The sequence below is a fragment of the Lacerta agilis genome, chromosome 6 (assembly GCF_009819535.1).
Source record: "Lacerta agilis isolate rLacAgi1 chromosome 6, rLacAgi1.pri, whole genome shotgun sequence".
NCBI classification, from domain to species: Eukaryota; Metazoa; Chordata; class Lepidosauria; order Squamata; family Lacertidae; genus Lacerta; species Lacerta agilis.
The window spans coordinates 7,932,146-7,956,325 of NC_046317.1; the positions used below are offsets into that span (position 1 = coordinate 7,932,146).

The 24,180-nt window shown below is 41.2% G+C and overlaps 2 protein-coding genes across 2 annotated transcripts; one reads left to right on the forward strand and one right to left on the reverse strand.

The window, feature by feature from the left end:
• Window positions 1-417: 417 nt before the first annotated feature.
• On the forward strand, window positions 418-3,813 carry METTL18 (methyltransferase like 18). The gene is made up of 2 exons (XM_033151341.1): window positions 418-542; window positions 2,409-3,813. The coding sequence occupies exon 2, from the start codon at window positions 2,577-2,579 to the stop codon at window positions 3,669-3,671; it is 1,095 nt and encodes a 364-aa protein (XP_033007232.1). The 5' UTR covers window positions 418-542; window positions 2,409-2,576; the 3' UTR covers window positions 3,672-3,813.
• Window positions 3,814-7,903: 4,090 nt separating this feature from the next.
• On the reverse strand, window positions 7,904-12,066 carry LOC117048026 (14 kDa phosphohistidine phosphatase-like). The gene is made up of 3 exons (XM_033151342.1): window positions 11,735-12,066; window positions 9,242-9,366; window positions 7,904-8,121 (listed from the first exon to the last, which is right to left on the reverse strand). The coding sequence occupies exons 1-3, from the start codon at window positions 12,000-12,002 to the stop codon at window positions 8,035-8,037; spliced, it is 480 nt and encodes a 159-aa protein (XP_033007233.1). The 5' UTR covers window positions 12,003-12,066; the 3' UTR covers window positions 7,904-8,034.
• Window positions 12,067-24,180: the final 12,114 nt, after the last annotated feature.

Sequence of the window (24,180 nt, forward strand, 5' to 3'; positions counted from 1 at the left end):
TTTTCAGTTATATGCATTTGCGCAATTTTACAGTCCTAACATTTCGACCCTCGACTTCCTTCTCTCTGCGGTTCCTTAAATTTATTTATTTTTACATTTCCGGTGTGTTCCAAATTATTCCTCTGCTTTAAATATACAGCATGCTCTTTGGAAACTGCAGGTCATTACGACGTGTGAGATATAAATGTTATATACATTTCAATAATGTTACAATCCTAACATTTTGACCATCAACTTCCTCTTTCTGCGGTTCATTAAATTTATTTATTTTTACATTTCCGCTGTGTTCCAAATTATTCCTCTGCTTTAAATCTATGCTCTTTGGAAACTGCAGGTCATTACGACGTGTGAGATATAAATGTTATACACATTTCAGTAATGTTACAATCCTAACATTTTGACCATCGACTTCCTCTTTCTGCGGTTCCTTAAATTTATTTATTTTTACATTTCCGGCGTATTCCAAATTAACTTGTTCATTGATTCCTCTGCTTTATTCCTCTTAGGAAACTGCAGGTCATTTCGACGTGTGAGATATAAATGTAAGTGTTTTCACATGCATGGCGTGTATCTACAGTCTATTTCATATTCACGAAATAATAATTATTCTAACATACAGATTTGCTTCAAAAATGGAAGCTCTTCAAAATATAGAAGATTGTGGATCCACCTTGCGTATTACTCTATATCTGAACTTTGGCAGCGGCTTTCCTGGATTTCAGACAGGGGCCTTTAACAGTCTTTGTCTGAGATTTGAACTTGAGACCTGTGCTAAAACCCCAGAGCTACACTCATCCCTCTAACCCCCCCCCCTCAAGTTCAAAGTCAAGAGGTGCTGTTTTAGCTGGCCCAAGTTTCGAACTCGCACTCCTCAGTTGGCAAGAAATAATAGCTTCATTAACTCCGAATCTCGAAATTTGGAAAAAGGATTTCCAGATAGGGATTCTAGGTTGACTCAGGCCCTGAAATGCAGGGTGGGGGCGTGCCTGGGAATTAAGAAGGTGGTACCTTGCAGATAAAGGATTTAGGAGCAGAGCCCTGCAGGAGAAGGCTTTGGTGACATGGTTTGAAGCTCCCTGGAGAGGGTGCAAAGAATTTGGCAGAACCTTGAAAGGTTTGGACAAAGTCTCGGTCAAAAAGTGAGTGAAGTTCTGTCACACAGACACATTCCTTCTCAGACTTGGAGTGTTAGGGGAACCAAGAGCTGCTCACAGTTCTTTTCCACCTCGCTGATGAAACAAACAAGTAGGACAAACAGGAGCCAGAAACGTTTGTGGGGTTTTGGGTTTTTTTTTTGCAATTGGGGTACAGTGGTGCCTCGCTAGACGAAAATAATTCGTTCTGCGAGTATTTTCGTCTAGCGATTTTTTCGTCTAGCGAAGCACCAATGTAAATCGTGGTTTTCGCTAGACGGGGGGAAAAAATTCGTCTTGCGATGCAGCCCCATTGACGAATTCATCTTGCGGGGCAGCCTTCCGCTAGACGAATGTCTTCGTCTAGCGAGTTTTTCGTCTAGCGAGGCATTCGTCTAGCGGGGCACCACTGTATATGTAGGAGTATTTTCACATAGTTTTAAAGATGCTGGTGAAGAATGTGGTCACAAACTGATGCCAAATGGGTTAACAGCATACTTACTATTGCTCTTTGCTGTCCCCATAAGCTGAAACGTAATACTTCTGAAAGCAAAGGCGGAAAATTGAAGTTGGTTTGGACCAGGGGTAGGCAACCTAAGGCCCATGGGCCGGATGCGGCCCAATCGCCTTCTCAATCCGGCCCACAGATGGTCTGGGAATCAGAATGTTTTTACATGAGTAGAGTGTGTCCTTTTATTTAAAATGCATTTCTGGGCTATTTGTGGGGCCTGCCTGGTGTTTTTACATGAGTAGAATGTGTGCTTTTATTTAAAATGCATCTCTGGGTTATTTGTGGGTCATAGGAATTCGTTCTTTTTTTCAAAATATAGTCCAGCCCACCACATGGTCTGACCGGCCCACGGCTGAAAAAGGTTGCTGACCCCTGGTTTGGACAAACCTGACCTCACAAAATAAAAGGACACATTCTGTCTATAATAGTTTGTTTACTTTGAACAGTGCTTCATAAAATTCCTCCCAGCTGGAGGGAGAGCAGCAAAGAGCAGTGTTGGGTACTTTGGGATACATTTTAACCATCCTCAGCTATCCCATCTCAACATTGTGAAAAACAGTACTGTAGTAGTATTTTTATATATATAGCAATTATTTATTAATTTAATTTAGACCTTGCCTTTTCGAAGGAGCCCAGTGCACCAAACAGGATACACAATATAAAAACAAAGCAAAAACATTCTAAAACTCTTACAATGTTTTTTTTTTAAAAAAATGCTATTATTTCTTTACTCTGTCAAATACATTTATTTTTTCTTTTTAAAGGAGGCTTTTATTCAAAGAAGTAGTGGAGTCTTCATAGAAGAGCTCACAGTGAAGACTAGACTGGATCGGAAAACTTCCTATAAGCACAGCACAGTCTACTTCCTTTGGAGTGTCTTTGCGCTTCATGCTTTGCATATAAACCATTAATTTTACCTGCTTTATAGGAAAATGGAATTTCAGTTCAACTTCTTTATTGACAGTGCGGCGGAAAACGGAATAGAGGCAGTTGGGAATGGAATGCAGGAATTGGCACAGGAGTCTTTAGTCTTTTTGGACAAGCAAGAGAACGCTATAGGAAAGAGTAAAGAGGTTTCCTCCGAAGAAACAATATTAAACCAGGAGCATTTATCAGAAATCCCTACTAATGTGGCAGGCAACAGAATTTTGAGCAAAAGCAACATTATGTCTAAAGAAGGCTTGTGCCTTAAATGTGCCAAAGAACATAATCTCCCTGAAGATTTCCAGAAATTGTTTAAAAACAAAGTCGTGGGGACCCTCCTTCCAGGTACACATTATGCAGATATTTCTGTGGTGGAGACAGCACCCCCTGAAAACACTGTTGGGGGAGACATCGTGTCACAAAGTGTTTCTTCTCATTCTGACCTAATCACAGGTGTCTACGAAGGAGGTCTGAAGATCTGGGAGTGCACCTTTGATCTCATGGATTATTTGTCAGAAGCTGAAATTCAGTTTGCACACAAGTTAGTTTTGGACCTCGGCTGTGGGGCCGGGTTGCTGGGAATAGTTGCATTAAAAAGAAATGCTGAACAGGTCCATTTTCAGGACTATAACAGCACTGTGATTGAAGAACTAACCATGCCTAATGTATTGGTCAACTGTGCTAATCAGGGGGATGATGCTGAAGAAAATACTGCGCTTTCTCTAAAACAATGCCTAAAGAAGGTCTTTACCCTAGACTTGTTTTCTAAATGCAAATTCTTTTCAGGGGAATGGTCAGAGTTTAGTAATCTTCTATTAAATGGCAGTAAGCCTTTAGCAAAATATGATCTCATACTCACCTCTGAGACTATTTATAATCCAGATTACTATGAGGCTTTGCATGAAACACTTTTAAAATTGCTGAGAATAAATGGGTGTGTTTATTTAGCTAGCAAAGCACATTACTTTGGATGTGGAGGTGGAGTCCACCTTTTTACAAAATTTATTGAGAAGAAAAATGTATTTAAGTCTAGAATTGTTAAAGTTATTGACAAAGGGCTAAAGCGTTTCATTATTGAGCTGGTCTTTAAGAAATCCTGTTAATGTGCTCAGTGTGTTAGTAAATACTTTTTTATTGTTTTGCTTTCATGCAGCTCTTTTTCTTGATTTATGGTTGTGAATTTGTTCCCTGATCCTATTGCTTCTGCATCTACAGAGTCTTTGCTAGAAATTCATGTTCTTTTTTTAAAAAAAAACCCACAACAAAACAGTTTTGAGATCATTTGTTCTGAATACACAATGCTATATTGATGTCTGCAAGATCTCTTGTTGATTGAACTTGGTCCAATATTTTGTTTGTTTGTTTGTTGATATCTCAATACATATACAAAATGTTTACATAACATTATATATTTGGTGGTACCTCTGGTTACGTACTTAATTCGTTCCAGAGGTTGGTTCTTAACCTGAAGAACCACTTTAGCAAATGGGACCTCTTGCTGCCACTGTGCCGCCAGAGCATGATTTCTGTTCTTATCCTGAAGCAAAGTTCTTAACCTGAAGTGTTATTTCTGGGTTAGCGGAGAATGTAACTTGAATCGTATGTAACCTGAAGCGTATGTAACCCGAGGTACCACTGTACAGTATACATGTAAATTCACATTTTTTATTTCATTATGTATCAACATTTAGTCATTTCTTACTTCTTGTCTTACCATATGTCTTCCCTCCACCCGTGCGTGAGTGACTTCCTAATTTCTATTTTATAACTTTATTATTGTGATTGTATTCTTGTATCTTAATAATTAAGCATACATTCTTGTATATCTATTTAAATTCACTTTGTGAGATCAGTCTATACATATCAATACATTTTTGTTGGAGCATCTTTTAATCATGTATTCGTCTACACACTTCCATTCCTGTTTGAGATTTTGGTTAGATTGCATTCTAATTGTTGCCGTCATTTTTAGTTATTGCTGCTAAATCTGGTTCTGCAACCTATTGAATCAAAGCATACAGTTTTTCATACATGGCGTCTCCATGTTGGCACATGGCATTTTGTCACAGTGTGACTGTGATTGCTATTATGTCCTCATATGTAAAACCACAGAATTCACGAGAGTGTGCTTTCTGTTTCCCTTGACTGTGGTTTTTACTTTGTACTGTGTGAAGAAGTACTTTGTTTGGTCTGTTCCAAATACAGTCAGTTTGCACTCTACATCTGGCTCAGAGATGCACATTTCTTGGAAGAAAGCCAGCCTGGTTTCATTTTATTTCCAGTAACCAAACAGGACACTAAAGAGGTATAAGCCTTGTTGGAAATTAGTACAGGAAGGAAGAGGGGCATAGTTCAAATTGGACAAGCATTTGCCCAGTTTAGTCACCTGGGCTGGGGAGTGTTAAGTGTTGATTTGCTGATGGCAGGAACTGAATCTAAATTTAGATTGAAGCAACCACTGAGGCAGTTTAACAGCTACTGTATATTCTGGTGTATAAGACTATTTTTTAATCCAGGAAAATCTTCTCAAAAGGAAGGGGTCGTCTTATACGCCGGGTGGAGAATCTGCGGTTGAGTATATCTCAAACTCTGTATTTTAACTGGAAAAGTTGGGGGTCGTCTTATATGCCCAGTCGTCTTATACGCCGGAAAATACGGTACTTTTACAGTTGTCCCTCATAAAGTACTGGAGCAAGACAATAGGTAGTTGGAAATGCTATTAGTGCTATTATCTTAACAAAAACTTTTTAGAATCCAGTTAATTATCAAATGAAGAATATATCCAGAATTCAGACGGTTGAAGGATTTTGCATTTACTGGTATATTTGTTTAAAATATTTGGATGCCAGTTTCTTGTTCCGTTGTTGATGTTTCTTTGAACTGCGCTTCAGATGTTGTGGGCCTTCTGGGCACTCTCAATTTGGCAATTGGGCAGAACAGTCCACAGTTTGCCAAACAGATATCAAGATATAACAAGCATCTCATAGAATATAAAACATGGAGAAGCCTATATTGTAACAGCCCCAATAAAATAGTATCTTCAAGCCCAATTCAGGGAGAAGAAATTGTTGAAGAAGCTAAACGAAAAGCACATTCAGACAGGAGACTTATGAGCTCTGAATCAAAAGAAGTGTTTCAGGAGAAAAGACAAATCCCGTTGTGCAAGAAGCAGTTTAGTCCTGCTGGCCACATGACCTGGAAAGCTGTCTGTGGACTAAGGCTGGCTCCCTCGGCCTGAAAGTGAGATGAACACTGCAACCCCAGTTGCCTGTGACTGGACTTAACTGTCCAGGGGTCCTTTACCAGTGTGGTGTAGTGGTTAAGAGCGATGGACTCGTAATCTGGGGAATCGGGTTCGCGTCCCCGCTCCTCCACATTGCACCTGCTGGGTGACCTTGGGCTAGTCACACTTCTCTGAAGCCTCTCAGCCTCACTCACCTCACAGAGTGTTTGTTGTGAGAGAGGAAGGGAAAAGAGAATGTTAGCCACTTTGAGACTCCTTAGGGGGTTATCAAATCCAAACTTCTTAAATTTAACCAATGGAGTCAATCAGTTCATGGTCAAAAACTATGGTCTGAAAAGCCTTATCAGCCGAAAAGTCTTATCAAAATAGACTGTGTTCTACTACACTGTGGGCTGTATGAACAAGGCAGGGATCAGTTAATTAAATCCTTATTGGTAAATTTACCTAGAAATTCTGATGCCTTGTCTATCTTCTCGAAGGTAAGTCAAATGATATTACACTGGCCGTGGCAAAATTTCTCTCGGAGGCAATAAGAAAAAGAAATCCACATGCTCTGGATAAAACACAGTGACTGCCTTAGAATATTTTCCCTGTATCTGCTGCATTTTGCTTTCAAAGCTGTTTTTTGTGGGGTTTTGGACCATAATACAGAATATGTGTGTGATATATGTCTTCTTCAGCAGCAGAAGGCAAAATTGACTAGGAAGTTCAGTAACAGTACCACCCCAAGGGGGGCCCTTTCCCTGTGCCCGACATAAGTCAAATTGGGGGGGGGGGCTTTCCCAAAGAGGTGTGCTTCAACAGAAATAAAGGAGGCTCTTCTCTGCCTCCACAGTAACTGTCAGGGGTCCTTTACCTTTTTTACCAGTTGCTGGAAACCACAGAAGGGGAGAGTGCTCTTGTGGTCAAATCTTGCTTGCTGGTTTCCCATGTGCAACTGGTCAGCTGCTGTGAGAACAGGATAGTCCTAGATGGGCCATTTGGCCTGATCCAGTAGGCTCTTCTTAGTTCAGTCCGTACTACAGAACAAAGGTACAGCTTTGGAAAACGCTTTTGTATGTAGCTGCTTTACATACGTCTGTGTAGATTGCTGCCAGGCTACTAAAGTCGTTGTACATTATTTTTGGAACGCATCCCCTTTTAGAGTGAATTTTGAAAAATATTTTCTGCAATCCATAAAGTGGCAAAGCGTTTGCTCAGAGCCATTTTTATTTACGTGGACTTTGAAATGCTTTATTTTAATAAATTATCTTTACTGCTACAAGGCTCTGCTATAAGAGGTTAATTCCACATTCTATCCCTACCCACACTAGTTTTGGTTCATGTTACTAGGGATTGAACCTATTTTAAGTTTTTTAAAAACTGTTTTAGACTTAATAATTATTGGGATGCTATCTGGACCTTTAAAAAGTATACTGTATTGGTAGCCTAAAGCCTAAACTAACTTAAGTGGTGGTAGCCTGTTGAGTTAGATGTGTTTTGTGTCCTTTTAAGATGGATTGGTGATTCCTGAATTTTAGGATGCATGCTTGCCTCAAGGCCTCTCCTCACCATCAATTTGCAAATCCATGAACAGAATTCTTAGGCTTTGACCTACTATGTCCCCCATGCCCACTGTAGTCCTTATGCCATTAGAAGTCAGAAACTGACCAAGCTTTGCTCCATGATCCTTCTCCTCTCTGTAAGAAACACAGGGTGAAGTTGGATTCTCGTTCTCTGTCCAAGAAGCATAAAGAATTGTTGATACTGCAGCCACTTAAGCCCCAACTTTCTCCCTATCTAATCAAGCAGATAAGGAAAAGTTGATCTCTGCTCTGTGATTTCCACCAACTGGAAAGGGCTTCCACAGGAAAGATGTAGACAGAACTCAAGAATCTATTTCACGCCATGAAAGTACTGTACTGTATTCCCATTCACTAAGAGCAGACTAAGCTCTACAGCACTGTACATTGTTTTTAGACTGATACCACCACTTTGGGTTAGATTGTGGGTAGAAATTGCCTCTTACAATATTTGAAATGCTTATAGTGGAATCTCACAACATCAGAAAAGTACTTTTAAAACCAGTTTTTTAAATCAAGCACCAACAAATTCACAGTCAAGCTTTTATTCAGCATTAAGCTAAATACATTTATTATACATTTTGGTGGAAGCTTAGAATTATGTTGAAAAGAACCAAGAACAAACCGACTTTAAATTTTAGACTGCAAAGCAACGGTTCACTAGTCATCTGAACAACTAATGTCATAATCCTTAAACGCTTTCTTCAGTATTGCCACAGTCATGGAATGATCAGCTTTACCATATGCCTGTAGGAAGGAAGAATGCACAAAATTATTGCTCCTAAAGAGGAAATGTGTGTGCTAAAGATTCTTGCTAGAATTTCTTCAAAGCAGACAACATATGATTATCAATCTCATTTTTCATTTGTTCGATAAGTACCTAAGTGCACCACATAGTTTGTATCAATTGGGATCTTTTATCTCTGTTCTCTACCCAAAAGGCCAGATTACTCCCCATGATAGTAAGACATGCTTGGGAAACGAAAAGGAAAATGAGGGCGGAAAATCTCTACTGTGCTTTCTCCCAAGAACAGTGGGGAAAACAAGGGCAGTAAGAATATATAACAGTTCCTACACCATCCTAAATCCATATTAGGCCAATCAAAATTTTACAAAAAGTTTGCAAGCTTTTAAGATCTCCAGAACTCTTCCTCATGCTAGATATTAGAGAAAGGTTTTTTTGAACCTCTAAGAATGGCTCTCCCTTGTGTGTGAGAAGTCTGGACCTCTTATTAGCAACCTTTAAATAGCCAACACAGTGGACACTTGGGTTGCAAACACGATCCGTATGGGAGGCGCATCCACAACCCGCAGCGCTGCATCCGCACACATTGCAATTTGGTGCTTCTGCGTTCCGGTACTTCCGGGTTCGGCACGGAGCGCAACCCAAAAACGCATAACCCGCAGCATTCGCAACATCAGGTATGACTGTAGTTGTAGATGATGGACTTCAGCAAACCAGTTTTGATTGATTCTGTGGCTCTTCTCACAGATCATTTTACTGGCTTGTTTCAGGATGCTGTCACCTGCCTTGAGCTTTTGTAGCAACTTAATTATAAAATTATATTTTCATAGGGATTTATTTTGAAGAATTCAGTATTTTATTCATAAAGCTTTAAAATAATACAAATAATTTCTTGTTTCCTGTAAAAGTATATTTCTTAGTGGATTATACAATGACTGACATTCACATACTGTACTAAACAAATATTCAAGTTCTGTCAGTATTATGTAATTCATAAAATTGTCTGCTCCTTCTCAGAGACCAATATGAAATACATTTTTGCGACATTATCATTAATTACTAGCATATACTGTATGTGAAGTGAATCATCATATTTAGAAACTGGATGTATACAACACTTACTTGGGAATTACCAGATACATGGATTTTTTTGTCCTTGCTATTGTGATCAATTTTTCCTCCTCCAAGACACTTGCACATACAGCCCATCTTTTCAATTTCAGCACATATCTTTTCATATAGCTGATCTGCAAAACAATAATAGTACTAAGAATACCTTATAAAAATAAAGGTGGAAATACTTGGAAGTACAAAAATAATTCTGCCTCATTTGAATGTTAGCATTTAATACGTTACCATCAAAATCCCAGTCTATATCTCCCTCCCTGCCCAATTTAGTCCAAATCTACCCTTTCTAGGTTCAGTACATTAAGATAAAACCTATTATTTATGACCCATTTGTGATATCTCGTCAACCCATTTTTACAGTATTACACCCCTGTCTAAAAGCACCTTTATGAGATCTTGTATTGAATATTCTACAAGATTGAAGTGTTCTCCTACTGGTTTCTCTGTCTTGTCATTCCTGATGTCATATTGGAATCACAAGACTGAGAAACCAGTAGAACACTTCAATCTCCCAGGACATTCAATACAAGATCACAGAGCAGCTGCCTTATTACAAAAGAATTTCAGAAATAGACTTCAAAGAGGTTGCTGAATTACAAGTTATTACCAAACTGACAACTATGGAGAGACCTGGTCTGAATAGAGATATTGGAATCTTGGTCTCATACACATGCTAAAGCTATTTTTGGTCATCTGCATACTATCCCTTACTTTTTCCTGTAGGACTAATTGCAGTCACTAACAGGTTTACCATACCCATTGAGTCAATCACCCATCTCCTACTACCCTTCTGAGAAATACCCCACCCCACCCTCCAACTATATATAAGGGTCTGGCGACTTCTGTTTCAGTGTATCTGAAGAAGTGTGCATGCACACGGAAGCTTATACCCAGAACAAACTTAGTTGGTCTCTAAGGTGCTACTGGACAATTTTTTAATTTTTTTCTACTGCTGTATGTAATACTCTGGGCAGCTAAACAGGCGTATTCAGGCTGGCTCAAAATAAGGGAAAATATCAGGGCGTTCAGATGGTTCCCCACCCCCTTAAAAAAAAGCGTTCTAGGAACATATAGGGGGTTTTGAAGGCATCTTAACACTTTCCTTTAGGGCAGGATTTTCAAACTTTAATAATAATAATAATTTACTATTTAAAGCCCACCCATCTGGCTGGGTTTTCCAAACTTTATACCTGCACTAGTTCATACTCTTGTATGTGAACCATACATATGGCCTACTATTTAAGTGTTCTAACTGGGACTACAAAGTGTGTATTTCAATTTATTTTGGGATCTCTCCCCCCCACCCTTAAAAAAAAACTTATCATACTTCCATTATCTAGTTTGTAGTACCCCGCTGGACTAGTGTATCAAATTTCATTTTTCTAGGTGTCGCAGAAGTCCTGAATTATCCCCAACCAAGCCGCTGGCAAGTGTATGTATGCAAATCTTCAAAAAGCAGAAAGAAGCATTCTTCCTTCTTCCCACAAGCAAGACAAAGCAACAGAAAAAAAATTCTGGTGGCAACCAGACACACGTTTGCATTCTTCTTCCAACAGGCTTTGGGAAACTAACAGACTTTTATTTAAAGGGTGGGTACCATGCAGTTTTATTGTAATTATGTTTTGAGGGGTGGGGCAAAAGAAAAGTTGTTGATCCTTTTGGGAGGAGCTGTCTCCAAAAAGCACTTAAGTTCTCGGGTTTAAGAAAAAAAGAGGACAACTACAGGGCACAGGCATAGCCAGGATTTTTGCTAGGTGGGGGCAGGCCTTTTATTGAGGGGCCCAAACCTGTTAGCTGTGTATTTTTATTGATATAAAAATCATTGGCTATGTCCATGTTACACCAGGGGGGGGACCCTCAGGCTTCTGCTGGGGCGGTGGTGCAGAACCTCAATTATTTTTTAGCACCCCAGTAATTTTTTTTGGGGGGGGGGCCTCTTGGCTATGGTATTAATGGATGTATCTGTGGTTTTTTGTTGTTTTTTAAAATGTCCCCACCTCCACCCCGACCAATGTTTATCTGTGGGGCTTTAACTGCCCCCCCCAAATGTTTCTAGCTGTTATAGGCAACCTTCGGCCCTCCAGATGTTTTGGCCTACAGCTCATGATCCCCAACAGCAGTGGTCAGGGATGGGAATTGTAGTCCAAAACATCTGGAGGGCTGAAGGTTGCCTATGCCTGTTTTAAATGATTGCCCCACCTCTCCCAATGTTTCTGTTATTTCTCTTCTCCCCTCCCCCAAATGTTTCTAGCTATTATTTTTACCTGTGGGTTTTTTTATATAATTTCCCCTCCCCCGACCCCCCAAGTGTTTCTAGGTGTTACTATTTTTATCTGTTAAAGAGTCCCTGTGGGGTATCTATCTGATAACAATTCGCAAAGTGGTAGATTGAGCGAGACGCTTATGTCTTATTTTCCAATCTGTGAGCCACCGGGGGGGAGGGGTGCGTAGGCCTCGTGTAACATCTCCCCTCCTCCGATCTCTCACTGTGCAACTCGGCGGACGCGGATCCCCTCACGATGTCTCTGCACTCGCCGCCACGGCTTGGGCTGCCGCCGCCGCCACGGCTTGGACTGCCGCAGCCGCGGCTTGGGCTGGCAATGCGGGCTGGACTGCCGCCTTGGCCACCGCTTTGGCCGCTGCCTCCGCTCTGCATTCGCACCAGGATGTACTTGAAACAGCCGTCGGAGTCGATCTCCACCTCGGCCAACTCGCCCGCAAAGCAGCCTGATTTAGGCGACGACGACGACGCCATGGCCCAGCTCTGCCCTAAGGGAGAGTAGCGCAGGATACGTCTAGCCCCCCTAGCCCCGCTTGCGCGCAGAGAGAAAATAGAGAGCGAGGCGAAAACGGTGCCACCCTTTCTCTCACTCCCCTCAGGAATAGCCTCGCTCGGAAAGGAGACAAACGGCCGTCGCAGAACAGCGAGCGCTCATTGGCTCACGCCTTACCGCGCGCGAGGCCCTGGTTGGACAGAGAGCGCGCGAAAGGCGGGCAGAAAGACCCGAATAACGGTCGGTGGCTCTGTGACGGTTTTTTTTTTGGCGCGCGCGCGTGTCGTTGCCGTTTGCGCAAGAAATTCTCTATTAAAAATATATATATATTATTTAGTTTTTACAGATTTTGAAAGTTTACAAACAATTATCAAACAACCAAACTAAAAAGAGAATCCCGAAGAATTTCCTGAACTTCCCTCCTGCCCTTTGTGGGTCTTTATGTTAACCTTTCCCTCATGCATCTTGTCTGTTCATCCAAATCCTTTAAAAGTCCATACGCAAAAAATCAACATTAAACTACAAGTGTCATTCCAATCCTACTAATAATTTCAAGAATCAGAAGAGGAAAGATTTTTCTCACTCTTCTTCAACATTACACTACAAGTGTCATTCCATTCCTACTAATAATTTCAATTGTTTGCAATGGTTTTTAAGGTAAAATATGTATTTTACCCATTCCTTATTGAAATTTTGGCCTTTAAAATTATACTTTTCAAATTACACAGTTCACTAATTTTACAATCGTTTTGACATTTCAGAACTTGACTTCCTTCCCCCTCTTTCTGTGGTTCCTTAAAGTTATTTTTAATATCTTCTGCATATCCAAATTAACTTAAATTTGCTCATTTGTCTTCTTTAAATATATACTCTTAGGAAACTGCAGGTTATTAAAATAATCCTGCCAATGTTTTTATCTGTTTACAATTTATCTGTAAATATTCAATAAACCATTTCCATTTTATTAAAAAAAATTATCTTGACTTCTTATTTTCCCAGTAAGTTCCACCATTTCTGCATATTCCATAGGTTTTTGTATCCATTCTTCCTTTGCTGGGACTTCTTTCCATTTTTGGTCTTCCTAGTTTCTGATCCTACTGGTCATTTTTTGCCAAATTGGGATAGTCCATCAACTTTGAATTTGCCGTTCTTCTCTGAAGAAGAATGGTTTTGTTTTGCTTAGTTTTTGGTTTTTTTTTTTTTTTTTTGGTTTTTGACACTGCAAGCTGCCTTGTGGTCTTCAGGTGAAGGGTGGCGTATAAGATAAATAAATAAATGCATAAATGAATGAATAAGCAAGCTCACAGAACAGGTTACCTATTCAGGTATCCTATGCAGTGTGGCACATTTATTTACCTCAGAGTAAATAGTGTTTAGGGCTTAAAATAAATAAATGAAGAAATGGCTTCTTTCACCAAAATTTTGAAAGTTTTGCACCATTATGTTACAGTGACCATAAATACCATTCAAACAAACAAACAAACAAAAACACAAATGACCTGAGCTGGTTTGATGAAATTCTGAAGTTGGTTCCTAGTTTGCAGATCCTTCTCAGTGAAAAAATCCTGAATATCAAACTGAAGTTTCCACACTTTTGCTCCCCAAAACAGACCCTCGAAGTGTCCCTATTTGGATTTAGAGAAGCCGTCCCAGCTTCTGATTTGACCCCGGAATGTCTCACCTTTCCTTAGGACGTCTTTATTTTCATCGAATAAATGTGATGGTGTTATCTGCCTCCTGAGCCATCTGAAGGCAATCCTGTATTGAGAAGGTGTTTTTAAAAAAAAAGTTCAATGTTTTATTATGTTTTTATATATGTTGGAAGCTGCCCAGAGTGGCTGGGGCAACCCAGTAAGATGTGTGGGGGTATAAACAGTAAAATTATCATGATGGAATGGGATGTCCCTATTTTCAACAGAGAAATGTTGGAGGGTATGCCAAGAAAACTTTGAAGACATCCCAAATCATACATCCATACCATCAGAAAAACTCTCCTTTGAAATGCCCAGATCATTTTGTCAAGCCCTTGTGGTAGGTTGAAAGCGGAACCCTTTTTCTATGAAGGGTTAGAAACCCATAGGGAAAGTCACCCAAGGGCCAGAGTCATGGTGGGTGGAATTGCAGTGAGAGAAAGAGGTGGGAGATCCTGAGAAGAGAACAAGGGTGGAAGGTGGTGAGCCTGAGAAAAGGAGGTAAAGTTCACTCATAAACAGTACTGGTCTGGTCATTAATGCTCATAGAGCACAATCTTATATGGGCCAGTGTGTTTATGGTTTTGGGTGGCCCAAGACTGATGTGCAAGGCTTCAGTTTTCGTTTTATTAGTGTTTGACATAGGTGCCTTACATCCAAGGATGATGGAACATAAAAACAAAACATTGAACCAGGCACCATGCTACAGCACCTGGAAAATAGTCTTTCAGAAGGAGGGGTATAGGATTTGGGTGGTTCAAAATTTATGGTTTAGTATAGTAATGTGTAGGGACGTGGGTGGCGCTGTGGTGTAAACCACTGAGCCTTGGGCTTGCTGATCAGAAGGTCGGCGGTTTGAATCCCCACGACGGGGTGAGCTCCCGTTGTTCAGTCCCAGCTCCTGCCAACCTAGCATTTTGAAAGCACGTCAAACAGCAAGTAGATAAATAGGTACCGCTCTGGTGGGAAGGTGAATGGCGTTCCCATGCGCTGCTCTGGTTTCGCCAGAAACGGCTTAGTCAAGCTGGCCACATGACCCAGAAAACTCCGGCTCCCTCGGCAAGTAAAGTGAGATGAGCGCTGCAACCCCAGAGTCATTCGCGACTGGACTTAACTGTCAGGGGTCCTTTAACTTTTTATAGTAATGTGTAAACAGTTCCTTCCTTGCCTAGGTTGCTTCTAAACCTGTGGGTTGATGGATAGTCTCATAACCTATGACAAAGTGGATAGATGGAGGCATTTCAAATGATAGCTGGCTTTGACCCAAGGAATAATTCCGCTCTTCAGGGAAAATCATGAGCAGACCATTTGTGGGCTATTTTATATCTCTGCCCTGTTGCCCAAGTACCGGTAGTCTGAAATATATGCGGATATGGGTATGGGAAGTACATCTGGTCCCAGAAAGATAAGATGGTTTTAGAAATCAGCATTCCAAGCATGCAAACTGACTATAGATAGTTAATATTTAGTCACTGGTTTGCATTTCTAGAGGCATTGTTCTTTTGTTCATTATGCCCAAGAGACTTGTTATTTGCTTAACAGGACATCTAATGGAACGTTTCTTCAAAGAAAAGGAAGCGCTAATGGCTCATATACGGGACAGCACTTCAGCTGATTGTTCAGTGACTAAGAGCCAATCTACAGAGAAATTTCTCAAAGGTGCCCACATGGCTCACAAGACTTGTACACACAGAGACAGAGAGGAGTTGTAAAATTGAATTTCTACTTTTAGTTATTTCATTGCCTAAGTGAAATGTGCATTTAAACAGCACATTTGAAGAATGTGTGTATCTGAAGAAGTGTGCATGCACACGAAAGCTCATACCAAGAACAAACTTACCGGTAGTTGGTCTCTAAGGTGCTACTGGAAGGAATTTTTTATTTTGTTTTGACTATGGCAGACCAACACGGCTACCTACCTGTAACTTAAACAGCATTGGTTTTCTTTGCTCTGGGGTCTGAGTGCTTTTTCTGTTGAACCGGGTCAGTAGTGTTCCACATGGTGGGCAGGGTGGGAAACATCAAAATGATAATACAATACATAGCAGCAGAAGGCCAGCCATTCTCTGACATCTATTTTTCAATGTGAAAAAGATTTGCTTTGTATGACGGAAATCTCTCCTTGGTGTGCTCTTTTTACTCACAATAAACAATCCTCACTTGAGCCCAAGTATGGTGTGGCAAAGGGAGAGGTACTTCTGAGGAATCTGGTCACTGCTGCCACCAACAAGATCTCCCTGGCTTTTAAGTCTCAAGAAGCTTCGTTCAGAGCTACATGGCTGCATTGCACTTTTCAAGCCTGTCAGTCGCCACCAGCTTTTTTTTTTTAAAGACTCCAGACAAATGCATAGAAAAATGTTAAGTTACATTAAAAAGAAAAAAGATAACCAAGGAAACTTAAGTAAACCTTGATCTAGATTAGGGGTAGGCAACCTAAGGCCCGTGGGCCTGATGCGGCCCAATCGCCTTCTCAATCCGGCCCGCAGATGGTCCGGGAATCATTTAAAATACATCTCTGGGTTATTTGTGGGGCATAGGAATTTGTTCACCCCCCCACACACACACAAACACAAAAATATAGTCCAGCCCACCACATGGTCTGAGGGGTGGTGGACCAGCCCACAGCCGAAAAAGGTTGCTGACCCCTGATCTAGATTCTAAAGTTGGTTTCAGAAACTCACATACCAGCAAAACATCCTTCTTTACGCCAAGACAGGGAGATATTGCACTTTACCCAGGCAGTAAACACAGAGAAATAAGTATGTTCAAAACTAGCTACTTTCATGTTTTATCTTGGGGTGGGAAGAGCTGGCATGGGGGAAAGTCAGTCATATAGGATTCTGAACTTCTCTAGTTTTGCACAAATGCGGGAGATGGATGTATTTTGGGCTTTGTATGCTAATAATAGTAGCGCTTTTAACTCGGACCGGTAGCAAACTGGCAACCAGTGGGAGTCTTTGAGTAGCGGTGTTACATACTGAACAAGGTCTCATTCCTGCCAATAATCGTGCCACAGCCTTCTGCGTTACCTGCAGTTTTCAGATCAAGCACAAACAAAATAAAAATGGCCCCCATTGGTCAAGGGAGAGGGGCAGTCACACTGGTTTGTTAGTTTGAAAAAGGTACATTGCGAACACATGAGCATAATGGGGGGGGGGGTGCTCATCCTCATCTTATTGGCTTGGGGGAGAGGCAGGGGCCACTAACATAACTAAACACCATGGGAAGTTTTAAATGTGTAGACCATTGACAACAGTTAAAAAATTATAATCGGGTATTTTTATTTTCAAGCTCTTCTCCACAGTGGAAAAATCAGTGCCTGGGGGGCAAGTCGTGGTTTGATCCAGTCTGACCAAAACAATACCACATTAGTGCTAAATATATATTTATATATAAATCTGACGTACAATTTAAACTTTAAAAATGGTGCCTTTGCTGGAATCTGCCACAGAAGCAGAGTAAGACTGCTGGCTCAGCATTTACAGTCATAAACGAAGCACAACTACTGTAAATACCCTTTCAAGTGTTTACTGGACCTTTTGCAACACTTACCAATAACTTTGAAGAACTGGGATTCAGACAATGGATTTGTGGCCTTGCGTTTATCTTGAAATGTCATTAAACACATTTTAGACATGCGAATGTAAACTTTGTAAGGAAGTGCAGCATTACACCATTGTCTGCAGCAGTGCAAGTTATAGCCCTGGTAGCAAACGATTTCCACTGGTGCCGTTTTCATTGTCTTTGTTGAGAGTGATGGCCCACTTTTTATAGTGCAGTTGTGTACTGTAGGGTAGAGGTATGAAATACTGTTCCAATTTAAAAAAAAAAAAAAAAAACTACGGTGTGCAACTTTTGGACCACCCTTTGGAAGTAACATTATTCTGTTTGCAATTGGTGATGAGTCCAGATGTTTGTCCTGAGCCCTGGCTTTCCTCCCTCTGTATTTGACACTCTCATTTATTCCTTCCTTTACAGTTCCATTCAGATATTCAATACTCATTGGTACTGAAAATGTGAAAAAACCTGTGGTAAGATGTGCTTTGATGCCACCCTGCATCAAAATACCATTTATGATTTGGCTTTACAACACCTGCAGTCCAGTCCTATACATGTCTGCTCAAAGTTGCATCAAGTTCAATGTGGCTTGCTTACTCCCATTTAGGAAGGGACAGAATGACAGCTTTACGATTAAACAAAATAAAAAATTCCTTCCAGTAGCACCTTAGAGACCAACTTAGTTTGTTCTTGGTATGAGCTTTCGTGTGCATGCACACTTCTTCAGATACACTGAAACAGAAGTCACCAGACCCTTATATATAGTGAGAGAGTGAGGAGGGGTATTACTCAGAAGGGTGGTGGGAATGGGTAATTTTATGATTACTTTACGATTGTAATTGTTTTTTTCTGTTGAAAAGTAAAATTCTGTCTTGTTGCCCCAAGTTTAGAGTTCTCTTGCATCCGTATTTAAACAAAAGGAATTAAAGAGAGATAGCTGCTCGTGATGTGTGAACACATTTCTTCCACTTGTCTCATGTAAACACATTTTGTATTGTTTCAAACCTATTTGAGCAGAGGCAACAGAGAGACTCAGAAGAAAGTGTGTAGATACAGCACAGGAAGTGACACTTCTTTCAAATCAGTGTGTCTCCAGCCATATCAAAAAACATTGTTCTTTCCCTTGAACTGAATGAGGCAGCCTGTATGATTCAAGCACAGAATTCCAAGTTGTGACAATAGAGAGTGCCAGACAGATTGGAGACTTGAGTCAAAGAAACAAAATTTCCCAGCCTCTTGGGGCTGGCAGGATCCACGGCTTCCTCACTTTCCACTAAACGTAAAAACTGGGCAAGAACAAAAAGATGTTTCAGCATCTTCTTATTTCCATACACAAAGGACTTTTTCCAAGTAGAAATGTCGTGCCAGACATAGATTTCAATTCTTCTTTTCTACACACAAAGGAGTCATTTAACTTAATACCAAAAGATTAAAGCAAATCTCTCATAAAAGCGCCACAAAACAGGAAACATGTTGGCTGCTGCCACCTCTTCCCACTTTTCTATTGCTAATCATTTCTGCCTTGAAACGGTAAACATTTCTATTTTATTTTTCCATGTTTCTGAGCTTTGTTCAGATCAGGAAAAGTTTTGTTTCTGGGTCTTCAGGATATATGTTGGAGCCCATACCTAAATCATAACAAAGAATGACATACTTTTCAGAAAAGTAGTTTTTTCTCCCTACCAAAGTGACTTCAATAGTCATTTTAGGAAAAAATGGTGTAAATCAAGTCCTAGTAGATCCTTTGGTCTGTGCATACCCCCCCACCAAACCTGCCCTTTGATGGTCTCCCTTCTAGGGTTGCCATATCTTGAAGATCACAAAAGAGGACATCACAAGCTGCTGCCAACCCAGAAGGGCATGTTGGCCCCCAAAAGGAGGACATGTCTTGGTTTTCCTGGACATATGACAACCCTGCCCCCTTCTCTCCAAAAGAACTCACATGTAGGGCTTATATTGTTATGTTATGTTTTATGTTAATATGCATGTGTGCCAAGTTTTGTCCTCACTCACAGCACCATATTACCCAAGTCCACCTCTGCTAATCTATCTCTCTCTCTCTCTCTCTCTCTCTCTCTCTCTCTCTCTCTCTCTCTCTCTCTCTCTCTCTATATATATATATATATATATATATATATATATATATATATATACATGTTCCCATTTCGTGCGCGGGTGTTGCTACACGACCAAACGTCAAGAGACAGGAGAGAAGCCGGGCTTTGAGGCCAGGCGGCTTTGCGAGGCCAGGCTGCTGTGGTTGTTGTTGTTCAGTTGTTCAGTCGTGACCGACTCTTCGTGACCTCATGGACCAGAGCACGCCAAGCACGCCTATCCTTCACTGCCTCTCGCAGTTTGGCCAAACTCATGGTAGTAGCTTCGAGAACACTGTCCAACCATCTCATCCTCTGTCGTCCCCTTCTCCTTGTGCCCTCCATCTTTCCCAACATCAGGGTCTTTTCTAGGGAGTCTTCTCTTCTCATGAGGTGGCCAAAGTACTGGAGCCTCAACTTCAGGATCTGTCCTTCTAGTGAGCACTCAGGGCTGATTTCTTTGAGAATGGATAGGTTTGATCTTCTTGCAGTCCATGGGACTCTCAAGAGTCTCCTCCAGCACCATAATTCAAAAGCATCAATTCTTCGGCGATCAGCCTTCTTGATGGTCCAGCTCTCACTTCTGTACATTACTACTGGGAAAACCATAGCTTTAACTATACGGACCTTTGTCGGCAAGGTGATGTCTTTGCTTTTTAAGATGCTGTCTAGGTTTGTCATTGCTTTCCTCCCAAGAAGCAGGCATCTTCTAATTTCGTGACTGCTGTCACCATCTGCAGTGACCATAGAACCCAAGAAAGTGAAATATCTCACTGCCTCCATTTCTTCCCCTTCTATTTGCCAGGAGGTGATGGGACCAGTGGTAACGCGGGGCAAAAATAGAGGCCACCAACCCCATGAAAAAGCCGTGTGCGTGCGCGCCTTCCAAGGCCACAGCAATCGACAGCCGCTTTCCAGCACGCGAGCTCTATTTGCAATTATACAGCAGTAAGCAACAGAGTTTCGGGGTGACCAGGGAAAGTGCAGGGGAGGGGAAGGTAGCAGGCAGAAACGGGGGGAAAGATGAAGAGGAGGCAGGCGGAAATTCAACGGGAGAAGCTGTGGAGGGAGGAAGAAACGGGGGAAGACAGAGAGGAGGCAGACAGAAATTCAACAGGAGAAGCTGTGGGCATGGGCAGTTTACAGATAGATAGATAGATAGATAGATAGATAGATAGATAGATAGATAGATATCTTCCTTTTCCATTTCACAAAAAAGCCACCACAACGCGTGGCCGGGCCAGCTAATACTAAATAAAACAATTTCTGCAAATGCTATTTTTTTTTTTTGTAGAAATATACGTACTATATTTTAAAACAATCACATAGCAATGCTCCTCTAACACTCCTCCCTCAACATGCCCCTACCAAAAACTGGTAGCGACTATCAAAGAAATATCAGTGGAAAGTCGCTGCATACAATCTAAAATACACAACACAAAAAGAAAAAGGAATGAAAGAGAGAAGGAAAATATCATAGGGGAGAAAAAGGGTTTAATGGAAAGGATCAGATCTGAACAATAAGATTATTGCTAATAATCTTAATTACCCACTTTCCAGTGAAGCTGGGTAAGCAGCCAAAACAAGCAACTTGGTGGAAGTTTTACAGTGACCTTTTTCCTGATTATCAGCAGATGAAAAGTCTTGTTTGGACACTGGACAGGAAAGGTATTTCATAACCAACAAGCTTACAACCTGGTGGAGTTTCCTTCCTTTCTGGAACTCTACTAATGATGTATTATTCCAGTAAAGTTCCAACATGGCATGTTAAAACCTTCAGTCAATAAAAAGTAGGTTTCAATGTCAGTGATGCCTAGTAGGAAGCTCATAACATCATAAAATCCACTAAGGGGAAAATATCAAATCATAATAAAGTGTACATTTCAAATCACAAATGAATTTTCAAATTGAAGAAGTGTGCATGCACACGAAAGCTCATACCAAGAACAAACTTAGTTGGTCTCTAAGGTGCTACTGGAAGGATTTTTTAATTTTTTATTTTGTTTTGACTATGGCAGACCAACACGGCTACCTACCTGTAACTACAAATGGAAAGTTATATTGGTATTCCTATAGAAATGATGCCTATATCACAGGAACAAACTCCTAGGGGTCAAGGTCCCTTTGACCCCCCCCCCCCCACCAATAAAATATTTGAGGGGGCTGAGCCCCTCCAAAGTTGATGGAGATTGTCATTCAAATGGTGTGTGTGTATGTGTGCCACATCTTGTGATTGATGGGGTGGGGTGGGGTTTACCCGGGCCCCTCTAATACTTTATTCAAGTTGGCACCCTGATGCCTGCATTCAGTATATATAGGGCCCCTTTTCAGGGCCAACCTAAACAGCGTATGCAAACATGTACATAGGACGATGGTATCTTACGTGCAGTTAACTTGCACGATTTTAACTGCTCACAGTTGAAATTGCGTAAGTTAAGTCCAAGCAAGGTGGATTGCTTAGAAGCTCTTTACACACTGGTACAGAAATATATATTTCAAGATCGCCTCCTTCCTTGCTGGCCAAGGCTCGCTTGGCACATGCGTACCCTCCAAGTGCCCCAATTTTCAAGGGACAGTCCTGGAATTACAAAAAGCCACCCTGGCCTCTGATTTGATCCCAGAATGTCCCTATTTCCTCCAGCAGCGCTGCCGCCACTGAACTCGGAGAGGAGATGCTTGTCCCGAGCAACGACGGCTGTGAGGCAGCATCCCATTGCTTCTCCGTGGCTGCCTCCGCTGGCCTCCTCCGTTGGGCAGCTCGTAGCGGCTGCTGGGGGGCAGGCAAGGAGGAGGAGCGAGGGACAGGGAGAGGGCAGGGCAGGAACAAATGGGGAGTGGAGCAAAGCACAAGGTGTCTCAATTTTAAAAAAAGAAATGCTTTGTGCGTCCGTGTAATCCTGCCCCTTTCTAAAATCGATTTATTGCTGTGTGCTTTTCTTTTTGTAACTCTGCCAAAAAAAATAATTAAAAATCCGGATTAAGGGGTTTTCTCCATGGCTAGGAAAGGAGCAGCAAGGGGCTCGCTTCTGAACATGTAAAAACATTGACAGTTGCTGAAGTCCTGGGTGTGCTTACGGTTTATCAGGCATTGCCTTGTCAATGTAGATCATCGTAGTGGAGGGGGAGGGGGGTTTGGCAGGGCTGTGGCCCCGGGCATATTTTTTTCAGGGGGCACGCAAGCAGGTGCCCCTACGACAGGTTTCCTCGTCGAGGCCGGCCCCAATTCAACTCCAGAGTCAGGCTTGACCCCGGGGCGGAAGCAGTGGAGAGGGGGCAGCAGCAGCATTGGGCGTGCGAGTGTGCCCTCCCTCCCTGTGCCACTTCCCAAGGCTGGAATTGGAACATCCAACTGTAACCATGTGTTGATTTACATTTTCCTCTCTTACAATTTTATAATTGTAAACTGCTTAGAAGCCATTTGGGCATGTAAGGGGTATACAAATGCAACAACAACAACCCAGGCCAAACCTGAGCAACCTACACAAACCCTTTCCCCCATAGCCTCTGAACTGAAACCTATTTAATAAGCTTGAAAATTTGGATTTGGAAGAAAATAACACAAAGAACAAAAATAAATTATTTGTAAATTTGATTCACTGAAATAGCAGATTTTGATTCCACCATGTGAGTTTCCTTAGTTTAGAATACAGAACTTGCTTACGAAACAAACACAATTCCATTTGCAGCTACAGCAGCAAAGAAACTTGAATGCCTTTTTTAAAAAAAACTGTTAGGACTGATTTCTATGTCCAGGAATGTAAAAAATAGCACAGATGCTCGCCAGTGTTTTGAGAAGGAAGAGGCAGGGAAGCTGTCTGACTAATTTAGAAACGGGGATATTCCGGGCAAATCATTTTTTTTCCTACCTAGGGAAATTCTCACCCCCCCCCCTCCTCCTCAGTCACATTTTGCTGGACACAGTATAAAAGACACAGGGCTCATGGCTCACAGTTAAATATCAGCAAGTGAAAGCTGTAAGACGGGTCCTCAGCCAAAACCTAGAATACTGACCTCACCCAAGGACACAGGCTCTACATCAAGGCAGCTACACCAGCATACTTCTGAGAATCAGGATTCTGCAGCTATTGTTGGTAAGTAAACAAGGCTCTGCGTGCATGTTTATGTATTTTTATTGCATATTAATGAACAGATAGTAAGCCATGTATTTATTGTACAATTACTGAAATGCAAAAATGCATAAGGTGTCGAACTCAAAATGATGCCCATAACGAAACAATACCACTTGGAAAAGAATTCCATGTGTGTGATTTGTCCATTTCTTTTAAGAACCTAGATTCAGGTAGGTAGCCATGTTGGTCTGACACAGTCAAAATAAAATAAATAAAAAATTGTCCAGTAGCACCTTATAGACCAACTAAGTTTGTTCTGGTGTAAGCACACACACAAAAGCTTATACCAGAACAAACTTAGTTGGTCTATAAGGTGCTACTGAACAATTTATTTATTTATTTTATTTTTATTTCTATTGCCTTCAATAGAGACAATTTATGCTACCCGAGTTAGGAAGAGAGCAGAGAGAATTGTAGCAGATCCTTTACATCCCGGTCATCATCTGCTTGATTTACTTCCATCTGGACGTCGCTACAGGACTTCATATACAAAATCGGCCAGGCACAAGAATAGTTTTTTCCCTTGTGCCATTAAATTGTTCAATTCGTAGTTGTATAGCTGAAGGGGAGGTAAATTATGGGTGGGGTTTCTTTGCTTCTTTGTATTGTGAGAGGAACAGTGTCTGTATGTTTACATTGCAATGTAGCAGAAACAAATTCCAAGTATGTTGCAAAATGTACTTGGCC